Here is an 18958-nt window from a genome sequence, read left to right as displayed (position 1 = left end):
CAAGGTAGAAACATTACTTTGTTGGCACGGTTCAAAGATAATGTGATGGTCCAAGCTTGTCGCCTTGGGTTAATCACTTTCGAAGCACCGTGGCCACGTGAACAGCCACCGTTCCTAGAGGTGGGAAGGAGCAAAAACATAGGTGCTTCCATGGACTATTTGTGGGGTGGTGGTGGTGTTCGCCAGAGGGGTAGGGGTTGTGATATTTTTTCTCCCATTGCAACGCACGGGCATGTGTGCTAGTACATAATAAAGAAAAAACCAATTCAAGGAACCTTCTAGAAGTTTTTCAAAACCAGAAAAAACCAGCTGGGAACCTCTAGAAGGTTCCCAAAACCGGGGACGTTGGAACGTTTAAACGGGCCGGCCCCGTTGCGTCGCTGCTCGGTCGCTCTCCTATGCGAAACGCCGACAGTTTGACATAGCGAGCGGCAAATAGCATTTTCCTGCCTGGACCACCCTACTAGAAATTTCCCAAACCGCCTCGAGCACCCGATCCCAATCCGAGGCTCCCAACGGTAATATCTTCGCGCCGCGCCGCGTTGCCGACCGACCGACCGCCCCCTCCTGTCCTGCCCACCCGGCCCGGATCCAACCCCAACCCACCACCAGCAGCTCCATTCCCCTCCGGTCTCCGCCGTCCGCCGAAGCCGCCTCCGGCAAGGACCCGGCCGGCGACGCTGCCTCTTCCCCGGCGGGCCGCCCGCGGCCACGCGCGCCCTCCCCGCGCTCTGGCCGTGGCCGGTCTGCTCCTCCCCTCTTCGCCCGGGGCCTCGGGTCGTGCCTCTCGCCTCGCCTCCTCGCGTCTGGTTCGGATTCGCTCGTCCTCGATTCGCCGCCCGTTTAGGTTTAGAACCGCACAAGATTTTGTTTCTGCTCGTGCTCTATTCGTCAGTTTGGAGTCGCGCCTGCTCTGATTTTGCTCATCCTCGCTGTCGCCCGTTTGGGGTCGCGTTCGGTTCGATTTTGCTCGTCGCCTTCGTCCGTTTAGAGTCGCCGTCCGGTTCGATTTTGCTCGTCGCCGTCGTCCGTGTGGAGTCTCCGTCCGGTTCGATTTTGCTCGTCCTTGACGTCGTCCGTGTGGAGTCGCGTCCTATTCGATTTTGCTCGTCTTCGCCGTCGTCCGTGTAGAGTCGCGTCCGGTTCGATTTCGCTCGTCCTCGTCGTTGTCCCGATGCGCTCGCGTGTTCTTGGTCCGTCTCGCCTCGTCGGGGGTCTCCGTCTCATTTGCGAACTAGCAATTCTTTCTTTCTGCGTGCGATTCTGTTATCCGAGAGGCACTCCGGGTCCTGGGTTCCGTGTTCGCGTCGGTTGCAGGAACGAACGAGGTCTGGTTTAGAAATTGGATTACGGCCGGAGACGGGGAGCGATGTTCGTTTATCGTGCTAGTTCAGACCGGTTCCTCAGTTACGTCACCTGCGATGCTCTCTTGTGATACTCTCTCAATTCTTGGCCCTCTGTCAGTTCTTGTTGGCCCTCTGTCAATTCTTAAGTTCCAGGGTCCGCTAATTCTTGAGTTCTTGTTGTACTAGTTAGGCCTTAGGCGTGTGTGCTCTCATCTTAGGTGATTTCCTAGTTCTGATGGTGTATACTGTTTATGTTCTTTCCAATTTGTTTCTTTTTTATCATGCTTTGCTTTGTTTTGCCTGCTGCTTGACTAATTGAACACCTGCTGCTTGACTAATTGAACACCTGCTGCTGCTACTGTTGGACAAAGGTTCCTTCTTTTCTTCCTGGTTTTGCTATTTCCATCGAAGTACTCATAGGAGTTCTAGATGAGCTGCTGCTAGTTAGTTCCCCTTAGACTACATTCTAGATTGCATAGCATAACTCAAGAATTTTGTCATTGCACATATGGGTATATATATATTTCTGTTGTGAGCATAACTCCAGAATTTATTTATCCATGAAAGCACGTTCATCACATGTTTATGCGCATGCTTATTTATCCATGAAAATTCTATCGTGTCCCTTTCCTTTGGACAAAAATTTCAACAAACCTATAACGTGGACATGTGCTGCTTGTTTTCTTGTGATGATGGTGACTAGCCCAACTCTTATGCTCTGTCATTTGTTAATCCCCAGTTAGCGTGCTTGAAAAATTATTGCTTGTCATGTTAAATTTTATGGCATCAACTCGGTATTGTGATTAATGACCTAGTATTTGTTTAGTGTATACATCTAACTTCTTTTCTCTTAAATTTTTAGTGATATGCGTGTTCTGCTATGTCTTATGTTGATAGTACATTCTTTTTCTTGTATTACTCATGTCTAGTCACTGGAATAATGCTTTTCTTGATTTGCCTAGACTTTGTGACAATTAATTTATAGTGAGATCATTGAGCTTCTGACATCCTACTGCATAAAATTCTGTTGTAATGTTTGTTGGATCATTGAGTAGTTAGTATTGATTCTGAGTTTGTTGGATCATTGAACTTCTGCGTGCGCTTCTGTTATCCGTCATTTTGTGTTTCAGTGTTTCAGATAGTGTAGACACTCGCGATCCCGCGTTTCGTTTTTGCGGCGGAGCGATGAACGATTACGTTTTGCGTTCCTGTGTTTTGTGTTCGCCATCTGGTTTTGAATTTGGATTACGGAGACGGGGAGAGGCCAGAGTAAGGTCAGTTTCAGATCGGTTCCATCGCTGCGTTGTTCGTCGGCGATTTCCATACCTCAAACGCATGCGCCCTTGTGATACTCTAGTTTGGCTCGTGGGTCGTTACGGTTGTTCTTACGTTCTTGAATAACCCATCTTATATGCAGAGATGGGGTGATCGTTATGGTTCTTCTGATTGCTGCTTATGTTGTTTCAAATTGGGTTCTTCTTGTAATGCTTTGCTTATGTTTCCAATGTCTGTCTTTCCATATATGGGGATGCGTTCAGAGGTGCAAACCGTGTAGGCCGTGGTGTGTTTATACTAACTATGCTGTGTTCTACACTATCTGATGTGGAACGTAGAAATATGTTGATATCACTTCTGTGCTAGTATACTAGATATGGTTTGTTTTATCCAAGTTATTAACCACATCTCTTACAAATTTTCCTTGAGATGGTACATGTTTATATGCTAGGAGTGATTGATGTCTTGACGAATATAATCATTTATGCTAACTTTGTATTGGTAGTTCCTGCGGTAACACACCAGTACTTGTTTACTGCAGACAATTGACTATTCTTTTTTCTGAACTTTTTTGTGATATGTGTGTTATGTGGATATCATATTCTAATGCTTTTCTAAGTATTTAAGGTACAGACTTGTGGATCTGGACATCTCACATTTGCTCTTTATTGGGTTGCTAAGGACACTGAACAGTTTGGCTGGGCCACTGCACGCCCTGGCTAATCAGGTACATTTGATTTTATGTGTAGTTGATGTTCTCTGCCACATCATGCTCAACTTGTGCTTGCCAAATGGATCTCCTGGAACAAATTGTTCGTAATAAATGAACAAATTGTAGAACTTGTGGCTGTGCTATTTACCCACTTGCTTTTGCACATGGTGTTAAGAAGAAGAAAAACATACGCCCTGTTATTTTAAAATGGTGTATTTACTGTTTTGATGCGCATACACTGAGAATAGTCACCATATACTGCAGGAAGTGTTGCCATGGATCAAATCTGTAATGGAAGAGACTAGGAGTAACATTACAACCGACCAACTTAAAGTATATGTATGGAAGACACTGAAGAGTGGAAAGGTAGCTTATCTCAAACCGAGTTATATCTATTCAATTATCAAGCACTAATTATTGCTCAAGGACTATAGTTTTATAATACCTCATGATCTTGTCTGTGAGTAGAGAAAATAATGCAGTATAGGGAATTACTGTTGCCACTCATTTCATGCTCACATGGGTTGCATTGTAGAAACCTAAATATCTACGTATGGCTTCGTGCATCATGTCCCTCTTATGCATCGCATTTCAGAAATCTAAATATCTATGTCTTCTTTAGTGTTAATGTTTGGGAGTTCTTGTTGAAGTTCAAATTTATAATGTTTCATGGGTTTAAACTTTGTTGAGCTGCTGAAAACAGTCACTGAAATTAGCCATTAATGAGTAGTATGATTTCTATTTACTGCAATCATGTCAAAAGGTCTTGCTGGTCTTGCTATTCATATTTCTAGGTATTAGCTACCATCAAAGTAAACAAAGATAGAATAAGTGTGCTCATTTTAATTTTATAAAAATACCTAGTATTGAAAGATTATGTAGATTGAAGCTGGTTAATTAATACCTGTTCAGAAAAATGTACAGAGAATGCCTGCATTATGCTTGTCATCTTGTGAAAGAAATCCTCTAGTGAATTTACTGCTGGTCCAGTGTCTTCATGTAAATCTCATAGAGAATGTTTATCTCTAGATTTGTTCTGCTACCACAAATAACTGACATAATATATGTTTCTGTGGGCTTTGTAACTGCTCACTATATCCTCTTCGGTGACTTTGTAATTGACCTTGTTCTTATTATGTAAAAAAGTGCTGCAACATTCTTGATCTATAACTGTGCTGGCTATCTATACACAGGTTGTAGTGATTAGAGAGAAGCTTGCAGAACTGTATGAATCTGAACAAGAATGGTTGAGAGCAGCACAAATGCTTAGTGGCATTGACTTGGACTCAGGAATCAGATTGAAACAAGCTTTTGTCTCTGTTTACATGTCATTGGATTTTCTAAGTCTGGGAAATCTGACCATCTTCTTAAAAACCAGGATGCTTGATGACACAAACAAATTATCCAAGTGCGTCCAGATTGCACGACTCTATTTGGAGGTCAGTCCTATTTTTAACCTTTGTCGTCATTGCATTGTCAGCTGAACTAATGTAGTTCTTCATTTCGTAGGATGATGATGATGCAGTGAATGTTGAAGCCTTTATCAACGAAGCCTCGTTTTGGTCACAAACAGCAACTAGGAAATTCTGAACTTACAATACAAGGTTTTTTGGTTCAGAAACAGTTTAATAATCTATCTGTCTACAACTAAGGATAAAAATTTAGTTCCCTTCTTATATCTCTTGTAGGTCTGCTATGCGAGAATTTTAGATCTAAAGCGTAGATTCTTGGAAGCTGCACTTTGATACTATGGTATCTCTCAAATTGTGCAACGCCAAATTGGGGATGAGTAAGGCTTACTCCATTCAGTTGTAGATTTGTTTCTCTCTTCTGCAATTTACTCCTTTCTCATGTTCTGTCTTGTATGGTTCTTTGTTTCCTTGCCGGTGTAGTGGTTGTTTGTAACAAATTACCCTACTTGATACTCATGTTTAAGTACTGCAGTGGTTCTTTGATGCAGGCAAGTTGTGTTTGGAATTGATGTTGCCTCCATATTTTATTCTCAAAAATCTTGATGGAACATGTTTCTTAGTGCTGCTGTATAACATGCACAATATTGGCTGGTGCTGGCCCACAACGCTCTCGTGTTTTTGCTACATTGTACAAGGTATTGGCTCTTAGTTCATCTCAGTGTCCTGTGATTTTACACCTTTTTTATTCAGCTTCTTATCATTAATTGCTTGAGTAACTTGTAACCATAATGATCGTCTTGTCTCTTGATCCTGTTTTGCCAATTAGAAACCAACAATGCAGTGCGGCTTTATGGAGTCGTGCCATTTATTTAGAGTTTTAGTCTCACTGGGTTAGGTTGTTACCACCTCCATTGCACGCACGCCCATTCTGAGATTTAACATTGACTATTGTTTATGAGTTTATGGGAAGTTTGCACTGCTAAACTACTCTAGTTGAATGCTGAACAAGAGATCTAAGGTTGCTTTTCACTGTTGATCTTATTTGAACTTGCAAGCAAAAATTATAAATTACTGATGTTTGGTTGCATCCATAGGTTGTTCCTGGCTGTGGTCATGGAGTTCTACATAATACAGACCAAAGATATTCATGCCAAAGGGAGTTCGCATTGAAATATTTACCCGAGGACCCACTTCTCCAACTGGTTAGTTAGAATCCTTCATCTAACTGCATGGGTTCTCTTCGGTTCGACAGTCTCAGTGCAACATATTATTATTCCCTTTTAGGAACGAAGATCTGAATCACCCTCACCCGAGGACCCACTTCTCCAACTGGTTAGTTAGAATCCTTCATCTAACTGCATGGGTTCTCTTCGGTTCGACAGTCTCAGTGCAACATATTATTATCCCCTTTCAGGAACGAAGATCTGAATCACCCTCACCCCTCTAGAGAAATCAGTTTACTCATTCAAGTTCTGGAATTTCTTTATAGTTTTCTGAGTTACTTCGGTCTTGCATATGTATTAGCTTTCTCTTCGTGCCCCTATCTATATATGCCTGTTTCTTGTGTGCAAGCGCTCCATTCTGTGTGGGTGTGTGACTTGATGGTGAATATGTGTGTGGCTTGACTGTGTGTGTAGGGCTTGACTGTGTGTGGCTTGATGGTGAAATTGTGTGTGGCTTGACTGTGTGTGTGTGTCTTGATTGTGTGTGGCTTGACTGTGTGTGTGTGTGTCTTGATTGTGCGTGTGGCTTGACTGTGTGTGGGGCTTGACTGTGTGTGTGAGATTGTGTGTGGCTTGATGGTGAATATGTGTGTGGCTTGACTGTGTGTGTGACTGTGAATATTGCATTTGCTTGATGGTGTGGCTTCTATAACTTGTGTTTTATATGTCACAATTGATTGTTGTTTATTGAATGTGAACAAACCTAACACTATTCTTTTTTTCTGAACTTCTATGTGATTATGCCAATTATGTGGATATCATATTCTTTTTTGTATTATTGATGTCCATTTTCTGGAATAACGCTTTTCTAAGTATTTAAGGTACAGACATGTGGATCTTGACATGTCACATTGGCTCTTTATTATGTTGCTAAGGACACTGATGGGTTGTGTTTGCATACAACGCAGGTATATTTATGTTCTTTACATTTTGCAATGCTGATGCCTGAAGTCCCAAAACATTTATTTAGTCAAATTTTGCTACTTCTGGCTACTTATGTTTTTAGGTGTGCTGTATCCATAAATACCTATTGGCACCTGATATTTGTGTTCAAAATGCAGTATGGGCCAACAAAATGGTCTCATTGCAAGGTGGACGTATATGCAAGCAATGTCAAGAGAGGTACTCTTTTGATTGTTTTATTTTTATGGTTTGCTAAAATGCATTTCCCCCTTTGTGCAAGACAAACAGGGAATGTTTACTAATTCAGAAACATACTGGTTACGTGAAGAGCTGATTGGTAAATATGAAGCTGATTTTGAATTCATACATACAGATAGAAGCTTGGACTATTGAGAAACATGCACTGATTAATGCCCATTGGGTATATGGGAATAAATGGGCAGAAATGGCAAAAGTTCTTCCTAGAAGGTACTGCCAAACAACTTACATCTTATTTGGATAATGCAACCTAGCCTTGGTCCTCTTGTTACCAGATTCCTAGCCCCTGCCACTTCCTCATTCTTTTCTGGACATCATAACGTGTACCACACATTTGAACATTGCAGGAATCAGGTACTTCTATTTGTTCTCAGGTTCTTCTCACCTATAGCTAAAGTCAAAGACGACAAACCAAGTGGATTATTGGAGTTGCAAGATACACAAAATCATCAGTAACTTTCTGTCCTTTCGAATGGCCAGATTATGAATTTTGATCAGTCTGACTTGTTTAGACTAAATCCTTGATTCCTTGATAACTTTGATATACATACATGAATAATTACTTATGCTGTTATGATCATACTGATTCCCAAGTATTTTGGACTTATATGATGCTTATTACATCACAGGTCATTTGAATCTTCTTTTCTAATGACTGTTGGTGCTGCTCATGAGGTAAGCTACTTTTCTTGCTTCAAGAATAATAGAAAACATCATTTACATTGTGGCCACTCACATTTTAAGTTGCTCATGTCATTTTAGGCTAGCCATCCGCTTGGAAGCGATGAGAGGCAACCACTGTTGTCAACTTGAAACGTATAATCTTTTAGGTATGAATGGCTTACCTTAGCCAGAATTTCTATAAGAATGTTGCTCATGTTACATACCTTGCTTTCTCTAGTAAGTAGAATAAGAACACATTTAACATTTCTTTTCTGTCCATAGGCCTACAAACTTGTGGATAATCACTTAAATCAGCCTCTGACCAGCTTCCTGTTTTTAGGAACGAAGATCTGAATCACCCTCACCCCTCAACAGAAATGTGTCTAGTCATCCAGGTTCTAGAATTTCTTTATAGCTTTCTGGTTTACTTTAGTCCTATCTATGTATTTGCTTTGTGTTTGTGCCCTATCTATGTCTGTTTCTTTTTGTTTCTTGTGTGCAAGCGCTCCATTCTGTGTGTCTGACTGTGTGTGGCTTTGACTCTCTTGTGTGTGTGTGGCTCGACTGTCTGTGTGTGTGACTGTGTTTGGCCGTTGTGTGACTGTGTGTGAATGTTGCATTTGACCGTGATGTGTGACTCTGTGTGTGACTGTGTGTTTGACTCTCTATGTGTGACTCCGAATATTCTGCATTTGACTATGATGTGTGACTGTGTGTGTGACTATGTGAATATTGCATTTTGACTGTGACTATGTGTGTGATCGTGTGTGGCTTGACTCTGTGTGTTTGTGGATTGTATGCTTTGCTGAATGATTGGTTGTTGTGGCTTAACATTGCCTTTGCCGGTCCCAAGCCCGGATGTGAAAATGTGGAGGGAGTCTGTTTCAGTCTGTTTCTTGTGTGCAAGTGCTACATTGTGTGTGTGATCATGTGTGGCTTGTTTGCTTTGCTGAATGATTGGTTGTTGTGGCTTAACACTGCCTTTGCCGGTCCCAAGCCCGGATGTGAAAAATGTGGAGGGAGTCTTTTTCTGTCTGTTTCTTGTGTGCAAGTGCTACACTGTGTGTGTGATCGTGTGTGGCTTGACTCTGTGTGTGTGTGTGTGTGGCTTGTATGTTTTGCTGAATGATTGGTTGTTGTGGCTTAACACTGCCTTTGCCGGTCCCAAGCTCGGATGTGAAAATGTGGAGGGAGTTTGTTTCTGTCTGTTTCTTGTGTGCAAGTGCTACACTGTGTGTGTGACTGTGTTTGATCGTGTGTGGCTTGACTCTCAGTGTGCGTGTGGCTTGTATGCTTTGCTGAATGATTGGTTGTTGTGGCTTAACACTGCCTTTGCCGGTCCCAAGATCGGATGTGAAAATGTGGAGGGAGTCTGTTTCTGTTTGTTTCTTGTGTGCAAGTGCTACACTGTGTGTGTGATGTGCCCATATCTATGTCTGTTTCTTTGTCTTTTTTGCGCGCGTGTGTGTGCGTGATGGTGTGGCCTGTATGCTTTGCTGAATTATTGGTGTTGAATAACTTGTATTTTGTATTGTTGTGGTTTAACACTACCTTTACCGGTCCCAAGCCCGGATGCAAAAATGTGGAGGGAGCCGCTGTTACCTCCTTTGTATTGTTTGCCCTAGAAGTGTGGATAGAAATTACTCCGTACTAACTGAATAGTGAATCTTCACATAGTATCGTGGCACATGATTCAAGCACTGAAATGCATCATTCCTTGCTATGAAAAATCTAGCAATTATAATTGTTGTTAGAGTTTGTTCCGTCTCCTAAACTAATCTTGCTGGTTTCTTAAATCTTATCAGCATCGATGATCTTTTCTGCTAATAATCAGTCATCTGCTTTTGTTATTTGGCTTTAGGAAATTAATCTTGCTGGTTTCTTAAATCTTGTCAGCACTGATGATCTTTTCTGCTAATAATCAGTCATCTGCTTTTGTTATTTGGCTTTAGGTTGAATTTTATGGTTGTCTGATCATGCTCGAATATCAGCGTCGTAGATGTCGCTCATTTGTTCTAGGGAAAGCTTTATACACAAAAACGTACCAGTAGCGCGTGCCAAAAAGAATCGCTACTACTACTTACCACTAGCTCCCGGAAAATAAACGCGTTGCAGCTAAGATTATAGCAGTAGGGCGCCAGGCGAAAGAAGCGCTACTACTATAATTCTCACACTGTTCTCCGCAGGCTAGGAATAGTAGCATCGAGCTCACGGAAAGTGTGCTGCTGCTAATACACGGAAAGCGCTACTGGTAATGAAATTAAAATAGAATAGAGAACATATACAAAAGTAAATGAAAGTGAAAGAAATAAAAAAAGAGGAAAGGAAAAAAGAAAAATGTGAAGGAAAATAAAATAGAAATAAAAAAGGAGAAAGGCGTAGCAGCAACGCGCTTTCAGTACAAGCGCTATAGCTAACATATCAGTAGCGCGTTCTATTTGCCTGCGCTATAGTTATGTTAGCTATAGCTAACATATCAGTAGCGCGTTCTATTTGCCCGCGCTATAGCTATGTTAGCTATAGCTAATGTAGCAGTGACGCTTTTCTGCAAACGAGCTACTGCTGTTTTTGACTTAACCGCGCGGTTCTTCTTCCCTGGCCACTTCCCCCAAATCTCACCTCGAACTGCTGTCGCCGCCGTTGTCGCCCTGCATTGCTGTCGGTCGCCGCGTGCTCTCCCGTCGCCCGACCCCGACCTTGACCTTGACGCCGACCCCGACCCTGACCTCGACCTCGACCTTGACACCGACCTCGGCCGACCTCTACGCCGCATGCCCCTCCCTCGGCCGCTCCCTAACTCCGCCAGTGCCCGAGGTGAGCACGCGTACACCTCCTCCTCCTCCTCTCCTACCTCTGCCTAGCTACGGTTCCTAGGGTTCATCAAATTTTAGGGTTCATCTAATTAGTTAGGGTTCATCAAATTAGCTACTACTTGTAGATGCTTAAGTAGTTATAAAGTTGTTGTGCACCCAATGTAGTTAAGTAAATATAATTGTAAACTTGATGTTAATTAGGGCAGTAGTTGTAGATGCTTAAGTAGTTTTTAGGACAAATTCCTATGGTTCATCAATGGTGCTTAAGTAGTTGTAGATGGTTAAGTACCTAGCTAGGGTTCATCTAATTAGTTAGTACTTGTAGATGCTTAAGAACTAGGGCAGTAGGGTTTAACTAGATGTTAATTAGGCAGTAGTGTTTAGTTTAGAGAAAAAATTCAATATAGTTTTTTATTGTTTTTTAGTAAGTGTTTAATAGAATTAGTAAGAAAATTAATAGAACTAGTTGAACTAGTTTATTTTTAGTAAGAACTAGTTGAATTAATAGAACTAGTTTATTTTTAGTAAGAAAATTAATACAATTAGTTGAACTAGTTTATTTTTAGTAAGAGCTAGTTGAATTAATAGAACTAGTTTTTTTAGTAAGAAAATTAATAGAACTAGTTGAACTAGTTTATTTTTAGTAAGAACTAGTTTATTTTTATTTATAGTAAATGCTTAGTTGAACTAGTGAATTAATACAACTATTTTATTTTTAGTACGAAAATCAATAGAACTAATTTACTTTTTTAGTAAAGCAATTATTCGCGCATCAACGCCGATGATGCCTATCCCGCATCCTCATCGTCGACTCGGCGGAGGAGGCCTGCTTGATCAGAGGGGCCATGTCCGGGACTGGGCTCCGCCGGGCTGGTACTAGGATGTGCTACCTTCCGGGAGGCGCAGCTTGGTGAGGAGCCAGCCTGTCATTGACCCGAGCCTTCTTTGGTGGCAGTCGCGTGGGCCAGTGACGGTGCAGAGGTTTGAGGACCTCGTGGAGGTGGCACATCACCGTGTCAGCGAGGAGGACGAGCACGTCCGTCACTACATGGTTGCGTTGGAGGGCAGGTTCTCCAATACCTGGCAGGTTCTTCAGGGATCTCACTGGAGCTATGATCCTGTGATGGTTTGTTCTCTTTGGGTGTCCATCGCTCGGGCCGATACCCGTTGTTCGCTAGGGTTTTAGCTGTATTAGTGAGGTTATATGTATGATACTATTCGAGATGTATTAGTGATAATATTCGACGATGTACGGACGCAAGAGATGATTTAGTTTTGCTTATTGAATGCTGCTAATTTGAATACTAATTTGTTTTGCTTATTGAATACTCAAATTGGAGAACTACTTCTATTTTGAATGCTCAAATTGGAGAGCACTATTTTGTTTATGCAGCCAAATCTCCATGTCGTTGTCGCCGTCGTCCTCGTCACAGACCCCCTCCGACCTCGAGGTGAGACTAGCCAAATCTCCATGTCAATATGAGTCCTATAAGATATTTTGAAATGTTTTTGTTCATATTTTCAACCATTGAAATGCAATGACCATCAAGTTTGAATGCAATGACCATCAAGTTTGAATGCAAATAGGATATGTGCTTGCCCAAGTGGCCATGTTTGCAGGTAACACCTTCGAGTGGCCTATGTTTTGCCGGAGTGTTGATTAATTTTTGTTTAGGCAAATTTCAGGCGCTCGATATGTCCTTTTTTTTAGCAAAGGTCATGCCGGATTTTGCCGTGAATTTTGGCATGACTTGTGCTAGAATATGTAGGAAATATCGAGTGGCCTGGATTTTCTAGAAAGACAATTAAACGACATTTCGGGTTGACTTTAAGTCTATCGAGGCTCCATACATGACAATCAAAAAATGAGTGAGGGAGAAAGTCTGCACCATATATGAGAGAGGAAGAAACCCGACTGTTGTTGTGGGGGTCGTTTCTCCTTCTCCTTGTGCTAGACCTTTGTTATGCACCAGGGGAAGGAGGAGTAACGACCATCACCGTCGATCGAAAAATCAGTGAAGGAGTGTGTCCACCATATATGAGAGAAGAAGACAGCCGACTGTTGTCGTGGGGGTCGCTTCTCCTTCGTTCCCGTGTGCTAGACATTTTGGTTTAATGTACTCGGGGATGAAGGGAGGAGCGACCATCACCAACGGTCGAATATATACACCACGTGAGCTGAGAGTTTTCAAAAAAAAAAGACTCGACGGACCGATAGTCAACTCGTGCTGAATAATAATGATCTAATTTAGTTTCTGTAGTACATATATTGAATTTTAGAAGTTTAATATTTGAATTATGAACATAGGAAATGTCGTCGAACGAAAGTCTCGAGGAGTGCTCTTGGTGCAACGACAACCGGGGTTTTGGCGACATGCCTCACTTGGTAGAAGGTTAGCGCTTCAGCATTAAGCTCCAGGAGACCTTCGATGTTGAAACGGTATGCTATGACGCAAAGTGTTTTTTCGTAATTAAACTCGACTTCTACTACTTCAACATGTAATTTTCCTCTTTTACAATTCGACTAGCTTATCCTATGGCATGCAAGACGCTATGTCTTGGAGATGATGGATTTTGAAGATCATGAAAGTATGGAAACAAAGAAAAATCACCTAAGGTCCCATCATGGTATGGATTTTGAGGTAAATCTATACAATTCTGAGAGCGTATCCCATTTTGGTTGCCCGAATTGGGAAGCACTTTGTAAGATGTATGATTTTCATGAGGGTATGCTTGTCACCATGGATCTTGGTGATCCTGACATCGCCGAACACAATTTGGACATTTGGGTCCTTGTTCATACGCTTTCTATTCTACCGCTATGTGAGTTTCTGAAACATAGTTATTAAGTATATTGTTTATTTCAAAATAGTTGACAGCTTATTTCCATTGATAGCTTATTTTCATTCTTCAAAAAATGTGCGGAAGATGGTAGACAGAACCTACTACACCGATGGCTTAGAATTAACTTATCAGGAGAAAAATTATCTGATTGCATTTATTACTGATCTTGAGAATTACAATATGTATTATAAAACTCCTCCACATTATGGTCAATACGTGCCACTAGTGCATGTCTTGAACTATGCTAACATCCATGGAGATGTCATGGTAAGATTTTTTAGTATTACGACATCTGTGCATCTTTTGCATAAATTCTTCTAAAACTGAACTACATTGTTAACTACGAAGTTATTACTATGTTTTTCAACAGATAATTCCGCAGGAGTGTGTGCCTCATCTGATGTTTCAGAAAGGTCACCTTGATGTTTTGAATATACGACCAGGTCATCCTACGAATCACTCCTGTTCATATCGGATTTCTAAAACCAATGAAGACATGACAATCAAAGATTGGAAAAAATGTATGGTCACTCGTAGGAAGTTACTTGGAAGCAACATTATGCGAAAGGCAAGAATTGGAGACAGGATAATCTCCATTCTCCATAATGGAGAGTCAGGGCCTATCTTGTTTTATGCTATTTTACCTAAGAGAAGGTAGTAGGTCCTATGAAAGAGAAGTAGGTCCTAGGTACAATGTGTTATTATGTGGTACAATGTGTTAGAGTTGATGATGATGAGGAGTTGTGATTATGACTAGTGACCAACTTGCTATATGATGTCTCATTGATAAAAATGATGATCATGAGGAGGTGTTATATGACAATGATGTATTATGATGATAAGTTGTTAATGATATGATGATGATGATGATATTTATTATATCATTGGGTGAAAGAACCACAGATTAGTTTCAAATGGATGTCCATTCACTTGAAACTAGTCCATAGTTCTTTCACGCAGTGATGTAATAACTCATTCTGATGTAAAAACAATCTCTAAATTGCTACTCTATGAAAACTTGTATAAAGGTGTATGAATACAACATGAAATAAAAAAGAAATAGAATACGGAATAATAGTAGTAGCGTGGGCTGCCAGAAGCGCAACTAGTAATTACCAGTAGCGCTCTTCCCAGGAAGCGCTACTACTAAGTGGATATAGCAGTAGTGCGGGTGGACACACGCTACTGATAATCTTTAGCTGTAGTGTCGTATTAGTAGCACGGCTACCCGCGCTACTGATAGGCCAAAAACACGCGCTACTGTTAGGCTTTTCCCTAGTAGTGTGACTCCATCAAGTACCACATGGTGGCAATTCTAGCCTTGGGTTTGTCATGCACCTCCTCCTCATCAACAAAGTGGAAAGCTTCAAGAATCATGCCATCATAATTGAAGTCATCATCAAATGCATAGTCATTTTCTTCTGCATCCTTATCATCATCATCCTCATCATGGACCTTTTTGACGTCGTCGTCATTGTTGTCATCACTAGCTAGTCTCATCTCCACTCTTCCTTGTTCCGTCTAGATCATCACCATCGATTTCATCATCAAACTCTTCATAATTTTCATCATCACCCCCATCATTCTTGTTTAGGGCATCTTGCTCATTGCCGTTGTCGTCATCATCAACAACAACATCACCACCAGTCTCATCAATAATGCCCCAGAAGTTGGATTCATTGTCAAGATTGATGATATGCTCGACATTGGTAACCATTGGTACACCATTGCCATGAAAGCCAATATCTAGGGAGACAAGGCCGATGCCATGTACATCAAGAGGGGTGTCGTTGGCGGCATGGGTGACCCCGAAGAGTTTGTCTCCAAGAAACGCAACGTCAATCATACTGCGGACAACAGGGATTGTCCATGGCTCCGGCAACCACACACCCTTACCGTGTCGGACTAAGATGAGGGGGTAATTCCAGTTGTTGGTCATGACAGCGATGACGTCGTCGGGGGTCGACCTCATGAACATCTTGAAGATGTGGAAAACCTCGGAAACTTGGCCAATGATGCCGTCCAGCTCAGGGAGTGACACAGTTGTTTCCAAGAACAGATTGAACAGAAGTAAGTATGGCTCTTGTCAGCTTGCGTGGAGTCGAGGGCGATCCAGTCATTGGTGGAGCCGATGCACCTCAAGGAGCCATCAACGGTGGGGCTAAAAAAGGGCTCGCCGCTCGGGTGGACGGCCCAAGGGAATGGATCGTGGACGCGCTCGTGGCGCACGGCCGAGTGCTAGGAATGGCATACCGCACGGAACCGGGCGTGGTCATCGGGTGTAAGGCACGCAATGACGAGACCAAGGAGCTCTCGCGGGAGCTCAGACCATGACGGAATCGATGCCATCGTCTCTATGTTTTGCTTGCCTGGCCTGATCGTATATGACATGGTGAGGCACAGGTGTACCGAGTCCGTCTCTATTAGTTTCCATCTGGTTCGGGAAGTCCTTGTTGTGGCCGAGTTAGTTCAGCACCGTGATTAGTTCTGTTCCGGCCGGTTTTATGCGTCTGCAATGTGTTTTTTATATAGTACAATCGAAGTCGCTCACATACACGATCATATACTCACTCCTATGAATGCACACACGCACATCCTACCCCTATAAGCACATCCGAGAGACTGAACCGGTATACCATCTTGAGATTTTATGAAGTCACCATAGATGCCTGGCAGTCGACGGGAACGTTTATCCTTATAGAACAAACATCGCCGGAAGCCTGAAATAAATTCAGAAATAATGCGAGAACCAATGCCCAAGTCTAGAATTTGAATTCTTATTGGTTAAAGATACCACTGTCCTCCTAACCATTCAACCACATGTTAGTTCAGTGTGTGCAACGTGTTACTGTTACATGCACACCATCCTTTGAAATGACTAAAGCACTAGCCTTTTTCCTTTTATAAAATGACTAATGACTAAAGCACTAACTGGACAATAGATTGAGTTGTGCTAATGAAAGGCAACCTTGCCCGTCGCAACTGACAAACAAGCAAGAAGTATAGTTTATGTACTCATAGCGAGACAATCAAACATCTTTTTTCAGTACAAGTTTGCGCGCTTTACATGACCGGTCATCCAAATAGCGTCCAACTTGTATCTACCCACAAGTTTTGCCAATATTTATGGTCACTGGTTGGTGGAATTCCAAATGTTAGTACACTAATAATGGTGAGAGCATCTGCCTTATTATGGTCGCTATGGCTATGTAGAAATAATTTTATTTTTAATAGCAAAAATTCTTCACCTATGCAGGTTATTTCTTTTTTTGTGCAATAACTTCATACGCAGTCTATGCTGCAATGAACAAAGTGCCAAATGTTGTTGAGGGCGGTGTGTACGCGGTTGGCGAGTGTGGCCAGGAAGGTTTTTACTTAGCAGGGATGACAACATAATCTCCGGATCTAACCACCACCTCCCTCAACGTAGGCATATTTTTGTTCACTTAGGACTTTACTGTTGCTGACATGTCCTATTTTTCTTTATTTTGTAAAACAGTTTGTATTTTGGATGTGTGCATTCTAAATATGCAGAGGCCAGGTATTGCTCATCATGATTTGTATCTGCTTAATGCTATATTTAAGTTAATAAAAGCGTCCTTTATCGAAAAAAGACTGGATAATCAAGTAATTGTATTGAATTTTGTTAGTTGGGCATGGTCAGTCCCAGTGAAGCTATCAACTCTTCGATCTCATCAAAAAGAGAAAAATAAAAAGATACCGTGTTCTCTTCGGAGCAGACTCCTGCCCCACTTTATAAATGAAGTAAAACAATTGATCTATACAAGGTTGAGAAAATCCTTATACAGGCCGATCCAAACACTACAAAAAAAGACACATCCGTGACATTTTGGGTCGAACGAATTTTTTCTGTCATTCTTATGACACTTCTATGACGATAATTGTTACAAAATCTGGTATCATCATAGATGTGGTGGGCTCCTACTTCTATGAAAAAAATCATGACAGAAAATGGGCTTTTCGTCCTGGGCGGGCCGGAGACGCAGCTGCATGCCATTTTTTGGGCCGTCCATGACGAAAAAACCAGTGGTAGAAGCGAGGGCGAGGAAAATATCAGGGATTTCCCGGTTACGGTAGGTGGTCGGGGCCGAGCAATGCACAGAGGGATTGCACGTTTCTCTCGTACACGTATGCACGTGGGTGCGAGGCGTTGGGCTCTAACTGAACCCGAGAGAGGCGTTCGCCTACTGAACCTGAGCGATTGCACTGCCGGCTACGCGTTACTAAACCTGAGCGGTCGATCGATCTGGTTGTTAACTGAACCCGATCGAGCGATTCCTTCGCTACTGCTGCTAACTGAAGCCGATCAAACCTGCTGCCTCTTGATGAACAGTGAGCGGTTTTGGGGGTTGGATGAACAGTTCCTAGTGGGGGTTGGATGAACAGGACCCCGTGGTAGTAGCTAGAGGTTGTTGCCGCTGGATGAACAGGACCCCGATCGAGCAGGTTGGGGGTGGATGAACAGGACCCCCGTGGAGGGCTGGTTGAACAGTAGCCGATGGAGGGCTAAATGAACAGTAGCCCGTGGAGAGCTTGTTGAACAATAGCCGGTGGAGGCTGGATGAACAGGAGCCCGTGGATGAATAGTGGCTGGTGGAGGAAGGAGGGAGACACCATGGATGAACAGTCGCAGGTGGAGGCTGGAGGAGGTCGACGGTGGATGAACAGTAGCCCGTGGAGGCTGGAGCGAGGAAGTAGACGGTGGATGAACAGTAGCCCATGGAGTCCCATTTTGTGGTACGCCACACCCCTCCCGATGAACATGACCCCATTTCGGCCATAGGAGGTCGAAGAGAAGTCCATCTCCTCTGTTTTGCAGTACGCCACACCACTCCCGGTCAACAAGACCCTGTTTTGACCATAGGAGGTCGAAGAGAAGTCCGTTTCCTCTGTTTTGCGGTACGCTAGACCCCTCCCGGTGAAGAGGATCCTATTTCGACCATAGGCGGTCGAATAGAAGGCAGTTTCCTCCGTTCTGCGGTACACCAGGCCTTGTTTCGGCTGTTCCATCCAAACCGGTTGGCTCCCGATGAACATGACGCATTTGGTTGCCTCCCGATGAACACGACGACGCAGTTTCTCCATTCCGACCCAGCCGGTTGGCTGCCGATGAACAGGACACCGTCGCTTCTCTCCGTTGCCTCTCCATGTACACGAGCCCTGGCCCGTATGTATGCACGAGTAAGCGTTTGAGACCCTACCTGTATGTACCTATGTGGCCGTATTTACTTTCTTGCACCTTGACTGTAAGTACGTGTACATGATATTGACGGGACTACGTGACATGCTACGTCTGTGCCTCCACTTGTCAGAGTGGGTTTCTCGCATTCCACGCGGGTTTCTCTATCTGTAATATTATAAAAAACAGAGTCGGTGATGATGGTGTGCTGGCCATCCTGCAATATAGGCCGTCCGATTTATATCTGAAGGATAGGAAGGAAACTATGGCGATTTTGCAAAAAGATACCCACACCCCTCTCAACATTTG

The 18958-nt window shown here is 42.7% G+C and overlaps 1 protein-coding gene across 5 annotated transcripts; it reads left to right on the top strand.

The window, feature by feature from the left end:
* Nucleotides 1-526: 526 nt before the first annotated feature.
* On the top strand, nucleotides 527-12953 carry LOC123068671 (uncharacterized). Of its 5 annotated transcripts, XR_006431950.1 has the most exons (16): nucleotides 527-3348; nucleotides 3598-3699; nucleotides 4527-4772; nucleotides 4843-4937; nucleotides 5022-5122; nucleotides 5294-5440; nucleotides 5840-5947; nucleotides 6030-6077; nucleotides 6796-6876; nucleotides 7030-7090; nucleotides 7245-7339; nucleotides 7477-7581; nucleotides 7759-7804; nucleotides 7892-7959; nucleotides 8133-10606; nucleotides 11359-11733. XR_006431950.1 is itself a non-coding variant. In XM_044491282.1 (7 exons), the coding sequence occupies exons 1-6, from the start codon at nucleotides 6812-6814 to the stop codon at nucleotides 7940-7942; spliced, it is 423 nt and encodes a 140-aa protein (XP_044347217.1). In that variant the 5' UTR covers nucleotides 6477-6811; the 3' UTR covers nucleotides 7943-7959; nucleotides 8075-8317. The 5 variants fall into 5 exon arrangements, 2 of the variants coding, with proteins under 2 accessions (XP_044347217.1, XP_044347216.1); XR_006431949.1 differs by lacking the exon at nucleotides 11359-11733 and having other exon boundaries at nucleotides 545-3348; nucleotides 6160-6876; nucleotides 8133-8314; XR_006431948.1 differs by lacking the exons at nucleotides 527-3348; nucleotides 3598-3699; nucleotides 4527-4772; ... (4 more) ...; nucleotides 6030-6077; nucleotides 11359-11733 and adding exons at nucleotides 11999-12056; nucleotides 12914-12953 and having other exon boundaries at nucleotides 6485-6876; nucleotides 8133-8187.
* The last annotated feature ends 6005 nt before the right edge of the window (nucleotides 12954-18958 follow it).

This window comes from Triticum aestivum, chromosome 3B (genome assembly GCF_018294505.1).
Source record: "Triticum aestivum cultivar Chinese Spring chromosome 3B, IWGSC CS RefSeq v2.1, whole genome shotgun sequence".
In the NCBI taxonomy this organism is placed as follows: domain Eukaryota; kingdom Viridiplantae; phylum Streptophyta; class Magnoliopsida; order Poales; family Poaceae; genus Triticum; species Triticum aestivum.
The sequence above is the reverse complement of the archived record's forward strand: the minus strand, read 5'-3'. Positions and strand labels throughout refer to the sequence as shown.